Source organism: Chrysemys picta, chromosome 3 (genome assembly GCF_011386835.1).
Source record: "Chrysemys picta bellii isolate R12L10 chromosome 3, ASM1138683v2, whole genome shotgun sequence".
Lineage (NCBI taxonomy): Eukaryota > Metazoa > Chordata > Testudines > Emydidae > Chrysemys > Chrysemys picta.
The window spans coordinates 147942151-147954890 of NC_088793.1; the positions used below are offsets into that span (position 1 = coordinate 147942151).

General features: G+C 56.2%; 1 protein-coding gene across 6 annotated transcripts; it reads right to left on the reverse strand.

Moving 5' to 3' along the window:
- Nucleotides 1–1464: 1464 nt before the first annotated feature.
- On the reverse strand, nucleotides 1465–11628 carry SLC35B2 (solute carrier family 35 member B2). Of its 6 annotated transcripts, none has more exons than XM_042848480.2 (5): nucleotides 11466–11584; nucleotides 8486–8579; nucleotides 5998–6191; nucleotides 5267–5427; nucleotides 1465–3712 (listed from the first exon to the last, which is right to left on the reverse strand). In XM_042848480.2, the coding sequence occupies exons 3-5, from the start codon at nucleotides 6152–6154 to the stop codon at nucleotides 2774–2776; spliced, it is 1257 nt and encodes a 418-aa protein (XP_042704414.1). In that variant the 5' UTR covers nucleotides 6155–6191; nucleotides 8486–8579; nucleotides 11466–11584; the 3' UTR covers nucleotides 1465–2773. The 6 variants fall into 6 exon arrangements, with proteins under 6 accessions (XP_042704414.1, XP_042704413.1, XP_005296382.1 ...); XM_042848479.2 differs by lacking the exon at nucleotides 11466–11584 and adding an exon at nucleotides 9536–9966; XM_005296325.4 differs by lacking the exon at nucleotides 8486–8579 and having other exon boundaries at nucleotides 11466–11628.
- Nucleotides 11629–12740: the final 1112 nt, after the last annotated feature.

Consider the following 12740-nt stretch of genomic DNA (forward strand, 5'->3'; position numbering starts at 1 on the left):
TAAAGTAGCTGCTCTCGCCCTGGCAGTGCATGGTATGGCAGACAGGCTATTTATTACCACCAACTGCAGGGGACCTGCTCTAGTTTGCACAACTGCACCATGGCAGAGGTGGCTGAGGGAGAAAGCAGTGGAAGTTGTACCTTAGCAAACAGGTGTTCTCACACTTGATTCTTGTCTCTGACAATGGGCAGTGCCAGATGCTTCAGTGGAAAAGATTTAAAAAAAAACAAAAACACACAGAAAGGATAACATGCCCACAGGGGCAGTCTCTCCCTACACACCACCAGGCAGTGGCTGGCATATGCTCTGAAGCAGAGGGGTTTATCTCCTTTCTATTTTTAACCAGCAGTCTGAATGGGGCAGTTCTCATTAGCCATACAAATGCCTGCTCCTTTTCTGAATTCTGCTATGCTCTTCGCCACTGTAGAATATTGTGGCAGTGAGTTCCACAGACTAACAGTCACTACCTGAGTGTCTCCTTTTATCCATTTTGAATTTAGCACCTGTCAGAGTAGCTCCTGGCTCTGATGTTATGACAAAGGTTGAAGAGCAATGGCCAACCTACCTTTTATAGACCACTCATGTCCTCGCTTTTCATCTCTCCCAGTCGCTGAGTATTCTTGTCACCCAGCTCTGACCCCCTCGCTTGCTGCTCAGTCCTTTCTGAGAGCAGGTGACCACAAGTGAACAGTCATCTGAGCACTTTTATGGAACAGCGTTAGCCTAGCAGGGAGGCTAGTCCCTGGCTCTCCTTCAAACAGCTTCCCATCCTGCTGGCTCTTGACTAACTGCTCCCCACAGCGGGAGGAGGGACCATGCTCCCCACACCTTCCTCCTCTAGGGTGGAGGGTCTGAAGCTGGGGTTTGGCACAGCACACGGCTCCATGAAGGCTTTACTCCCTTACAGCCTGTTACAGCAATGGAGACTCTTGGCGGCAGGCACTCAGCAGGGCATAGAGTGGCGCCTACTCAGCAGTGGAAGGCAGAGCTAGAAGAGGCCATGGCTGAACCTACAGGCAGGCTGACCAGAGCGTACTGCCCAAGAACAAGACATTTATGCAGCCAGACTCAGGGCACAGAGCGCTAACAGTTGCCCTCCCAGCCACACAAACAGGGACAGTGAGCAGCCGGCATGTGCAGAGGGCTCAGGTTGGGACACAGTGTGAGCCCAACCCCCAGAACCTGGCTCTGCCCTAGACTAGAACTCAGGAGAGCTGGGTTCAATACCAGGGTCCACCCCACCCTTCCTGGGTGATCTCAGGCAACACCCTGGGCCTGTTCCCCCATCTGTAGGCTGGGGCTAATAATGCTACCCTGCCTCCCCAGGGGGAGGGGGTGAGAAAGTCAGTGTGCACCCTTCAGCCACAACTGCATCAAAGTCCCTAGCCAGAGAGCTCCCGGGAGCAGTGCCTTCCCACCGCCCCCAAGAGCATTCAGACCCCAACAGTCCACCCCGGGGCACTGTTTGCAGCAGCTTTTTAATTTAATAAAATAAAAAGAGACCAAGTTGCATTTTAAAAGTACCCAAACCATTCCCCTAGCAGATGGGGGGGCCTGGTCTGTTTGGAAACAAAACCGTTACTGGGTCAAACCCAGGTTCCCGAGGTGGAGCCAGAGCAAGTGGCTCCCTGCATCCAGGATTGAGAGCAGCCACGTGCAGGGAAAAGGAACCTGGGCTGGGCTGGGCTTTGTCCTGTCTCCGGGACCGCTGCGTACCACAAAGCCCTAGCTAGGCTGCTGAGTGGGCTGGCGCTGGCACCTCCTGCTGGCAGGAAAAAGGAGAAACAAGGAGGGATATCCCAGGAAGGGGATCTTTGTGCTTTTCTAAAGGGCAGGAGCCAATTACGAATCCCCGAAGCCAGAGAGCAGAAAGCGCCCTTAGGGGATCCTGGGAGTTCTAGTTCAAACCTATGACAAGAGTAAACGTAAACAAGAAAGGAAAAGCAGCACAAAATGCGAACAGAATGGAGCAGAAGGGCCAGGCCAGGAGACAGAAATGGAGAAGGCTCCCAGCAGGGACAGCGTAGTGCATGACCTGCCAAGCCAGCAAGGACAAGGCTACTGTTCAAGAGGCACCTGCCACAAATCCAGACTGCGTACTAGGGCTGGTAAAAGAGCTGCTGTGTAGCAATGTAGCTAGGGAGGCCCCATGCTCCTGCCCCGTTCCCTACAGCGCCTCCTGCTGGGAAAGGCAGGGACTGATGTAGCTGAGAGCTGCCCCCCGTCCAGCCAGCACTCCTGCCCCGCTCCCTACACCACCTGCTGCCGGGGCAGGCTGAGACTGGAGCTTCTCTCTCAATCATACGTATTTGTAAAGAAAAATGATAGTGTTTTCTTGCCGTTCTCTTACTATCGGCTCTGTAGTGAGGAAAGAAATGGGGAGTGAAGCTGGAGACAAGAAAGTGCCAGGGAATAAAGCTCCCTTGTTCATAAATAATCTTCAAGAGAAGCCCCGAGTACCAGATGGAGCTAGGGCAGGAGTTAACCCCGCTGCACTCCTGGGAACTAGACCTGCCCCCTGCTCTGTTCCTGGGGTGATCTCAGGGAAGTGAAATACTCAGACCTATTAAGGCAACAGGAGAAAGGTGTGGTGGAGGCCCAGAAAGCACCTCGCTTCCTCCAAGCCCACTCCAGCTCCTTGTCCAGGAAAAGCAGTTGGCAAAGGGAGTCATTGTTTCTCCTCCTCTCCTCAATAGGTTCACAAAGAGAAGAGAAATAAAGCAAGTGCCCTGCAGTGGGAGAGGGGAGGAGGGCAGGGTCTGTCCCATGGCCCCTAAACCTTCTGCACTGGGACCTCGCCGGCGGGCAGCTTCTTGCTACGCTTCTTCATGCGGCTGCGGGCATAGACGCGCAGGAAGAGAGCCATAAAGACCACGGCCACGCCCAGCCCGCCCACCACGGTGATGGCGTGCCCGTAGATGAGGCAGGAGAGCAGGATGGCAAAAGCCTGGCGCAGCGTCATGATGATGGTGAAGACGGCCGCCCCAAACTGATTGATGGTGTAGAAGATGAAGAGCTGGCCAAAGGCGGAGCAGATGGACAGCAGCATGGCGTGGGCCGCGAACTCGGAGTGGCGGGCCATGAAGCGGGCCGACTCCAGCAGGGCGCCCTGCTCCAGCAGCGAGCCCATCGTGAAGAGGCAGGAGAAGACGTTCACCCCAAACATCATCTGCACCGGGGACATCTTGTAGGTGAAGAGGGCGTCCTGCCAGTTGGAGGTGAAGCTGTCGAAGACGATGTAGCCGGCTAGGAGGACCACCCCTGAGAAGGTGGTGACGGTGGAGAGGTGCTTGGTGGGGGCGCTGGAGAGCAGGAACATGCTGACCCCCACCGAGATAAGCACCGCCGTAAGGTACTCCCAGTACTCGTAGCTCTTGCGCGACACCAGCTTGCCCATCAGCATGACCGGGATCACCTTGGAGGCCTTGGCCAGCACCTGGGTAGGGAAGCTGATGTACTTGAGTGCCTCATATTGGCACCAGCTGCTGAGGATGTTGGAGAGTGAGGCAAAGGAATACTTGTACATGGGGGCGCCGTGGCGCGGCTGCTTGGTCAGGGCACAGTACAGGCCGGCTACGGTGAAGGCCAGGATCCGGTTCATGAAGACGAGAAATTGGGAATCTTTGAACTTCTCACCAGGATCCGTCTCGGTGGCCCCATACGTTCGGGTCATGACCCGCTCCTGGAGGACGCCCCACGTCAGGTAGGAAGCCTGCAAGGCACAAAGAGCAGAGGGCGAGTGAGGAGTAGGGATGGCAGCCAGCAGCCACCGCACGCAGGGAGGAACAGTCCTGTCTGAGCATCTCTCCATTTGCACCCAGCAGGGACCAGGCCCCCCTCCTGCATACCCAATGGACCCAGCAAAGAGATGGTACCTGCCACCACCATGTCCAGCTGGGGAGCAGTGAACCGGCCTGCCCAGCCACTTCATCCTCACTCCCACTGCCCCCACCAGAGAGCCAGGGGAGAAATCAGCCTGGCTCCTGCCCCGCTGTGTGCAGAGGGATCAAGGGGCAGCATTTCATTACGCACAGATCTGGAGAGCACTCTCCGCCCAAGGGCAGCTCCCCCTACAGTTAAAGCTGTAAATACCCAATGAAAAACCTGTTCCGGCTCTCGAGTGCATAGCCACAATCTCAAACAACACAGGAAATGGCAAAGCAAGTGTCCCAGCAGTCACATTAACTCCACCCTAGTACACTTTATGGGATACACTTCACAAGATAAACAGTTCTGTATTAAGCTGCCCGTTTAACCAGAAAAACAGGAATAGACAACATGGCAAAGATGTGCCCACGATCCTGATGCCGGTGGAACCTTCACACTGCAGTTCCTGCTCTTTAACGCCGCAGCCTTGATGGTGCATTAACACAGGTTTTTGCATTTAGTTTCCTAGGTCATTTCTTAAATCAAAACCAATTCTAATTGCAAACCCAGCAGAGGAAACTGCCCTCTGTGAGGACTATCATCTGTCCATCAAGGTACTTATATAGCCCTGCTGCCACAGTATTGGAGCTCCTCACAGACATAATGGAGTTATTCTCCTACCTCCCACTGTACCGCTGGGAAACTGACATACAGAGAGAGAAAGTGACTTGCCCTAAATCACACAGCGAGTCTGTCACAGAACCAGGAACTGAACGCTGATCTCCTGAGTCCCCATCCAGTGCCTCCATCACGAGGCAGTCCCTCCTCTCATTGTTCAGGCGGCATTTCGGCATTTTTCCTGTAGCTATGACTCAAAGAAGCAGGATCACAGTTTCCTATTCATCTCAGCTGAACTCAAACACTGGAGAGATTTTTTTCAGTTTCCTAATAAAATCTACCTGGGGCAAAGTCTGAGTTTAGGACATTCCAGCCCCAGAGGTGAGAACACGGGTTAAACTGTATAGTGCTCTGATGCATGAAACACTGTGGGGGGGCCAGAACGAAATTCAAAAACCAGTTCTAAATGGCAGTAACTCACCCATTCAGGTGTGCGGAGAGCACAGAGCAGACAGACAATAGCTTCCAGCCCACCAGACATTGTCTGAATGGCTCTCCAAGACCCTCAAAGGGCCACCCTGGCAAGCAGCCTGGAGCACACAAAAAAGGAGTGCCCCACAGAGACTACGTGTCCCACCATGCAATGCTGCCAAGCAAAACTCCATGAGAACACTGGATGCTGGGACTCAGTCTCTTGAGGCCACCAACTGGCAACCTGTGCCAGGTCATTGCTCCATCTCCGCCCCACGGCAGGATGGCCATGAACATGTCAGGGCTCTACCTGAAGGCCAGCAGCACAGAAGAGCAGCTTGAGGATCTGCTGGGCCGTCGAGGACTCCATGGTCTCATTCCGGGCCGCCAGGGAGATGTCATCTGGGTGTGCGGACTTGGCCTCGCTGCCAAAGACACACGACTTGATGACGGGGAAGCAAATGCCACGGCCTGGAGGGTTGAGAGAACCAGGGAGGTCACGTTAACTCAGGAGGGAGGCTTTCTTCCCTCCCAACCCCCCCTGCCAGTGCTAACCCACCCACCAACCTGTCTGGGCTGTGCCAAGGTAGAGTCTGGGGCCTTCTGTGGCCTGTATCTATAAAGCACCTTCAATTGGCTCACTCACACCTCCAATCCCCCTTTGCCAACAGGGCCCTTCCCAGCTGAGAACAGACAGTAGGCAGGCGCCCAGAGCTGAGAGCTCACCCGTTTGCAGATCTGAGGGGCTCTGCGCATTACCCACAGTGCCCTATACCGTTTGCTCTAACAGATTCCAGAATATCTAACAGGAAACAGCCACAGTGGTCACTGTTGAGATAAAGCCGTGGAGATGAGCTAGATGAATTTGGCTGTCTCCGGGTAGCTCCTAACTGTCACTGAAGCAGCGAGAGAGCTCTGCAAGGGGCTGGAACAGCAGAGAGGTAGAGGAGCTGGGGGTTGGAACTGAGGTGCATTGGCAGAGGTCTGAGGTGAGCCCAGGGGAACGGAGGTTGGAATTGAGGTGCATTGGTCCCCTCTTACCTGTCTCCAGGTAATTCTTTCTCTTGAAGTACTGGATGAGCAGAAACCCTGGCACCATGATGCTCGCATAGCCCGCAGCATTAAGGAAGAAACGGAAGAGCCAGAAGTCCCCCCAGGAGTCCTGTAGGGCGGCCGATACCACTTCATTGGCAGCCATGGTGGGGAGAGCGGCCAGCACGACAGCCAGGCACAACCTGCCAAGAGAAGGCAATCCAGGCGGTGAGCTGCAGTGGGGCCACTGGCCCAGCCAGCAATACCAGGATTCCTTCCACCTTCCCAGTCACCAAGTCAGAGGCAAGCTGGGAGTGTAAGGTCCCCTCCCCCTGCTTTGGGAGTTACCCAGGTGCACCTTCAACACGCGACACTGTGATCAAAGTTCAGCCCAAATGGAACATTGGTGTAAGTCACCAGGGAACAGGGGAAAACTTCTCAGCGGTTTGAAGTGCGTCCCAGCTAAATTCCATTCAGCCTCCCTAAACGCCTCCCCAGTTTCAATTGGGTACAGGAGTCTTCCTCCCTTCTCGTCGGGCGTTGGTGTGAGACTGTCAAACAGTTTTTGCGTCCACCCCCAGAGGTGGCTACGTTTCGGGGGCGGGAGAAGCAACTCCAGTGTGCAGGGCGCTTGGAGGTCAAGGGCACAAGAGAAAGGAATGTTGTTTGCTCAGGTTTTAGGAGCCAGGGCGTTTGCAGCTCTGAACATTCAGGCTCTCGGAGTGTCTTGGATGGTGCTAGTGACATGGCTTTACACACACACCAGCTCCAAATGCTTTTCCTCTTTGGGGCTGTCACTGGCAGGTGTTTCACCTTCAGCCGCACTTTTATTGGGGGGGGGGGGGAGGCCACGAAATGGAAGCAGCAGCTCCCGCTCTGCAGCTCCTGTTTCAGCACCTTCCTGTAAAGCAAACAACTGCGGTGGCTCAGGGGAGGGCCCAGCTGGGAGCTCCCCCTCACATCCTGCTGCAGCAGGGGGAGGTGGGGAAGGTGCTGACGGGACACACAGAGCTTAGAATGTGCAAGGCCATTCGCTAGAGCTGAGAGGCTCTCCAATCTCCAAGGATCATCCTCAATGCCAGAGAGAGCATCTGGGCTCAGGAACTTTCCCATAGGCATATGGGGTGGGGATTTTAATACCACCCTCCTTGGGAGTATCCAGCATTCACACCACACCGGCTCAGCCACCAATCTGCCACTATTAACACAGTAGGGGTCCACAGGGACCAACTGGGTTCTCCCCCACATGGGATAGGCCCAGCATCGCCCTCACCTCCACCTCATCTCCTGGGACAGCGTTACATTACAAGAACAGGAACAAGGCCTGCATGCAAGGTGGAGATCTGGGTCAGCGGATGCTGGAGTCACTGCATCCCCCAAATGATGATGTCCTATACACACACCTGCCCACAGCAATTAGACTGGGTCAGAGCCGCCTATTAAGTTAGATCAGGGCACTGGGGGGGTCAGGACTCCTGGGTTCTATTCCTGGCAACTACTGATTTAATCTGTGGCCTTGGGCAAGTCCCTTCCCCGGCTCACGCCTCCGTTTCCCTGGTTGTAAAACAGAGATGATGATAGGGGCTATGAGGCTGAATTAATGTCAAGTGCTGCGGGGTCCTCTCATGGAAGTGGCCAGAGAAGGGTAAAGTGTTCATTATAACAAAGATGCATTGATGGGTCCTCTAGGGAGCCTCCATTGAGGACCCTCAGTATCAGGGCTATGGGGATCATGGATATAAATTTATCCCATAGCAGCCTAGCGTCTATATCAGTAACAGGGCCTTAAAGACAGGAAAGAAAGTTGCCTTTGACATCCCACCACCTACAACCTCTCCTTTCCCTCTCAGGGAAAGGCCTGGGGGGCATTTCCCTTCCCCAAACAGCCTTGAGAAAGGGACACCCAAACTCTAAGGACCTTGTCAAGACAGACACCGCAATCTGAGCAGAAAATTCCCTCCCTCATGTGACTAACAATACAGAAACTCTCAGCCCAGAGAAGTTCAAACTGCTGCTCCTCTCTGGGGCTGTCTGGTTCACATTATCACATGCTGGGTGCTGACATAGCAGGGAAACAGTTCGATAACCCTGGTGTCCCTAAGGAAGAGAGGGGCCCGAGAACATTTCTGTGCAGGCTGGGTTCTTGCTAGCGACATTGAGGGCATCACTGACTTAGCACCATCCCACAGAAATCCCACCTCTGCTCCCCTCATTAGCATCTCCTGCAGCAAGGGACACACACACGGGGTTCTTGTACGTTAACCCCTGGGCCCAACCGTAAGCATCTGGGGTGAAACTACATACACCCCCCCACCTAACTTGTCTGAACTGTCCTCATTCTGAATTAAATCCTCATTGATCACAGTGGCCATGGTACCTTGGACACTGGGGTGGGGCCAGCAGGAGAAGTGCCCCCTGCTTCACTGAGGTCAGATTTAAACTACTTTGAACTGCAGGAGTGGGGTCGGGGCTAGCAGACAGGGTATATCCCTCTCACCTGATACATGGACCAGCACCTGTGCTGAGGATAGCAAGAAGGGTCAGCCAGGGAGAGAGCTAAGGCCAGCCTCCACCACTGATAATCCCTAGGGCTGGGGAGATTTCAGAGAGGGTGAGTGATAAACGGTTTGGTAGTTGGGTGGTGTCTGCTGATACCTCCCTGGCCCCCTCCAAGCCCCTGTGGGAGGAGTAACAGCTCTGGTATCCCAGGCCCAAAGTGAAGGGGAGGGTGCAGCCGGACAATGGCTCGCTCTATCCCTTTAGCTAGCAGGCCCCGCCAGACAGTTCCACACACCAGGTCCCTCCCCTCTCCAACAGGGTGGCTAGTGTTACAGGTAGCACCGCAGAGCCAGAGCTCGGCAGCACTCACCAGGCATGAAAGGAGCTTTCATAGGCTCAGGCCCACAGAGCGGCCAGGAAATTGGGAGGACAAACCCAGCTACTGTTCCCCTTCCCAGAGAAGGGGCAGCTTTCTGACGCACAATCCCAAAGCCAGGGCGGGACAGAGCCCCTGACCCTCCCCTTCCCCTGGAGTTTCTAACTTAGCCTTTCAGGCACCTCAGCACTTGGGCCCTGGACTAGGAGTCGGGAAAGACCCCTCTGTGCAGAGTAAAACCCACCTAACCTAGCTCAACTCTCAGACTACAGGGAAGGGGAGAGAGGAACCCTTAGAACAAACAAATCCCCTGCCCCATGGGCTCCTCACACAGCTCCTTGGTCACAACCTGCAGTCCCCACCCTGCTGTTCCAGCCCTGGTTCCCCCCACCCCCAGCTCAGCCAGTGCCCCATAATCCTGACCCACAGCCTCCTGCTATCCTCACGCTGGGCTCCCCACATGCAGCTCCACCCATGCCCCTCACTCCTGACACCACTGCTGGTGCCTATTTAAAGAGGCCAAACCAGATGTCAGTGCCATTGCAGCAACTTTTCTTCAATTCTTTGGGGGAGTGGGAGATCACATGACCGGCTATGTTCATCCACCCAGTGGGAGTTCCCATCCCACCCAACGGACGAGCCGTAGCCCCTGGATTTCTACAGCAGACTGACCTTGACAGAGCCTGATCTGCCAGCAGCATGGAGCCTGGAGGGGGACGCATGGGCTGCAACAAGTCTCTCCCTCAGCAGCCTTCAGGGCCACGGTGAACTTGGCAGACCTTATCTAGCTCCCTGTGCAGAGTATTACCAGCAGGACACTCCTGCGGTGGTGGAGCAGAGGGTGTCAACATCACTCAGTCAACAAGGGAAGGGCCTGGCTCCAGGAGGCCTTGGGCTTCTCTGGCATGTGAGGGGGCACTCTGATCTGGGGGGGAACATTTCTTGCTTCAAAGGTTGGGGGGTGGGGTTAGGCTCCTCCATCCCCGAACTAACAGGTGGTGCCAAGTTACCAGCATTCTGTCTTTTTTGATTTGTCTATTAGGGACAGATTTTCCAAAAGGGCTCAGTGCCTTATAGAAAATCAGGCCATAAGCATCACAGTGGGAATGGAGTGCTACAGAAAATATGCTCCTGACTCTGGTTCCTCAGTGGGAGCTGAGCACTTGACCATCTGGCCACAAATGAGCATGCTGAGCTCTTTTGAAAAAAGTTGCCCCTCTGCAGTGATCAGGCCTGGGAGAGTCCTAGCCAGGCCATGGGGACCCTGGAGAACACCCTAGGAGGAGGGAAAAGCTTGGAGACTAAAGTCTGAATGACGGCTGAGTCCAGGGAAATCTAGCTCCAGCCAGTCCTGATCTAGGTGTCATATACCACCAGAGGAGCCATTCTCAGGGGGATCCCTTGAATTACTCCTTCCTTCAGCACAGGGGTTCTCAACCTTTTCCTTTCTGAGGACCCCCAACATGCTATACAAACTCCATGGCCCACCTGTGCCACAACAACTGGTTTTCTGCTAAGACCAGCATTAGGGGATAGCAAGCAGGGCGACTGCCCAGCGCCCCATGCCACAGGGGGCATCGCGAAGCTAAGTTGCTCAGGCTTCGGCTTTAGCCCCGGGTGATGGGGCTTGGGGCCCTGGGGCTGCAGTCCTGCACAGTGGGGCTTTGGCTTTCTGCCGTGGGTCCTAGTGAGTCTAATACCGGCCATGCTTGGCGGACTCCCTGAAACCTGCTCGCTGCCTCCCAATGGGGCCCAGGCCCCTGGTTGAGAATCACTGATCCAGCATACTGGTGCCATTGGCCAATTTGCCCAGTGAGACCCAGACCCTGCAGACACCAAGCTCCCTTAGAAAGCATAGTACCTACACCACACACACCAGAGTGACCATAGGCAACTTCCAGTGAGAAACCTCTTCACTGGCTCAATGCCACCTGCCTCTGGGGGGGCTCTACCGCAAAGCCAGGGCCCTGCTTAGGGATCGTTTCTAATAAAGGTCTCACACCCGGCCACAAGGACCCTGCAGGCCAGAGGCAGATGCCCTGGGCTGTTCCCAAGCAAGTCCGTGCTGCCCACTTCCCCAATTCAGGGTTAGGCCAAGACGTGGCTCAGGGAAAGGGCCCGCATGGGCTAATTTATTCACCGGTCACTCCAGGCAAATGCCAGCCCTGCCTCGGGCAGCTTCCCAACCACCTATTTGTGTCCGGGGCAGGAAGCAGCGCTAGGGTCCCGGTCCCGCTCCCACCCCAGGGGCTGCTGCACTGGGACGTGCTGGGAGGGTGACAGCCGGGAACCCAGATCCAGACTGATCGCCCCGCTCCAGGAGGGGCTTGGCTCTGCCCAGCACCCTGGAGCCGCACAGCCCTGCAGCAGAGCCCAGCCCGATCCCGCCTCCCACAGCAGCTGATCGGGGGCACTCACCGGGGAGCCTGCCCCCGACCCCGGGCTGAGCCCCGCTGCAGGAGGCGGCTGCCCCACAGCCCTTCCCAAACCTGCTGTGCAAGTGGGGCTCGGGCCGGGCCGGCCGCTCCCCTACAGGGGCCCGGGCACGGAGCCAGCGCTACGGCCGGCGGGATCCAACTCCCCCCGGAGCCCTCGCCCCCACCTGCGGCCCATGCTGCCGGCCGGGCCAGTGCGCGCGGCTCCGCGGCCGCCCCGCGCGCCCATGAGCTCCCCGCGGCGGCTCCGTCCAGTTCGGCGTGCGGCGGCGGCGGCGGCAGAGACGGGAACCGCGCAGCTCGGCCGAGAGCGCAGCCGCGCCGCTCCCCACAGCGCCGCCCGGCGGCCGGGAGGGGCCCCCGACGGCAGGAGCGTCCTGCACCACCCTGCACTGGGATTCAGTGCTCACTATGGCTCTAGGAGGAGGCAGTCTGGGGTCTCTTGCCTGGGGCAGGGAGCGCCTCTCAGTTCAGTCACACACCTTTCGCCAGAGAGCTGGGCTGCAGGCAATGCGGTCTCCCTCTTCCTCAAGCCGGGGCTGCCTCAGCAGGCACATGAAACCCCACCCTAGGAACAGCATAGCTTGCGCCCAACCTTGGCCCAGCAGCCTGGGGCAGTGGCCCAGGGCCAACAGAGCTCAACTGGGGTAAGGGCACAAGCTGATGTGGATTTGCTTTAGAGAGGCACTCAGCTCCCTCCACAGCCCACCGGGAATGCTCCCTGAAGGGTAGTCTCAGTCTGTTAGGAGACAAAGCAGGGCTTCCAGGAGGTTGTAACCATCACTTGCTCCCTCCTCCTCCCAGGGCAGAGTCCTGCATCCACACACTGCTGTAGCCAGTGCAGCTTGGTGTCACCTACCCACCAAGCCCTGCCCCATGGGAAAGAGGGGAAATCAGCCTTTATGGGCCACTCAGTTCCTGGCCTCACTGCTGACAAACTGGGAGCCAATCAGTGCCCCTGGGGATGGGAACCTCAGGGAATAGGACTCTCCCTGCCCTTCCCTAACTAATTTCACATAGGCCACCAAAGCAGCACCAGATCCTACTCTGGCTTCAGACCCGTGGCCTAGAGATGAAATGCTCCACAGAAGAAAGAGCCGTTGCCCTTTCCTAGCCCAATCACAGGATTTCAGGGTGCTTTACCCACTCCCCATTGTATAGAGTAGGATGCTGAGGCACCGAGGAGGAATTTACTCACCTAGGATCATAGTAAAGTGGTTGCAGAGATAACTGAGGGATAGAGGCCTGAAGCCCTGGCTGCCAGTCTCCTCCCCTAGCCACCAGAATGGCCATTCTGGGTAATGGTCCATCTAGCAGAGTATCTGGTCTTCCAATGGTGGCTGGTGCCAGCTGCTTCAAAGGGAACGAACAGAAGGAGGCAACTATCAAGCGATCAAACCAGTCCCAGCTTCTGGCAGTCAGAGGCCGAGGCTAGGGCCATC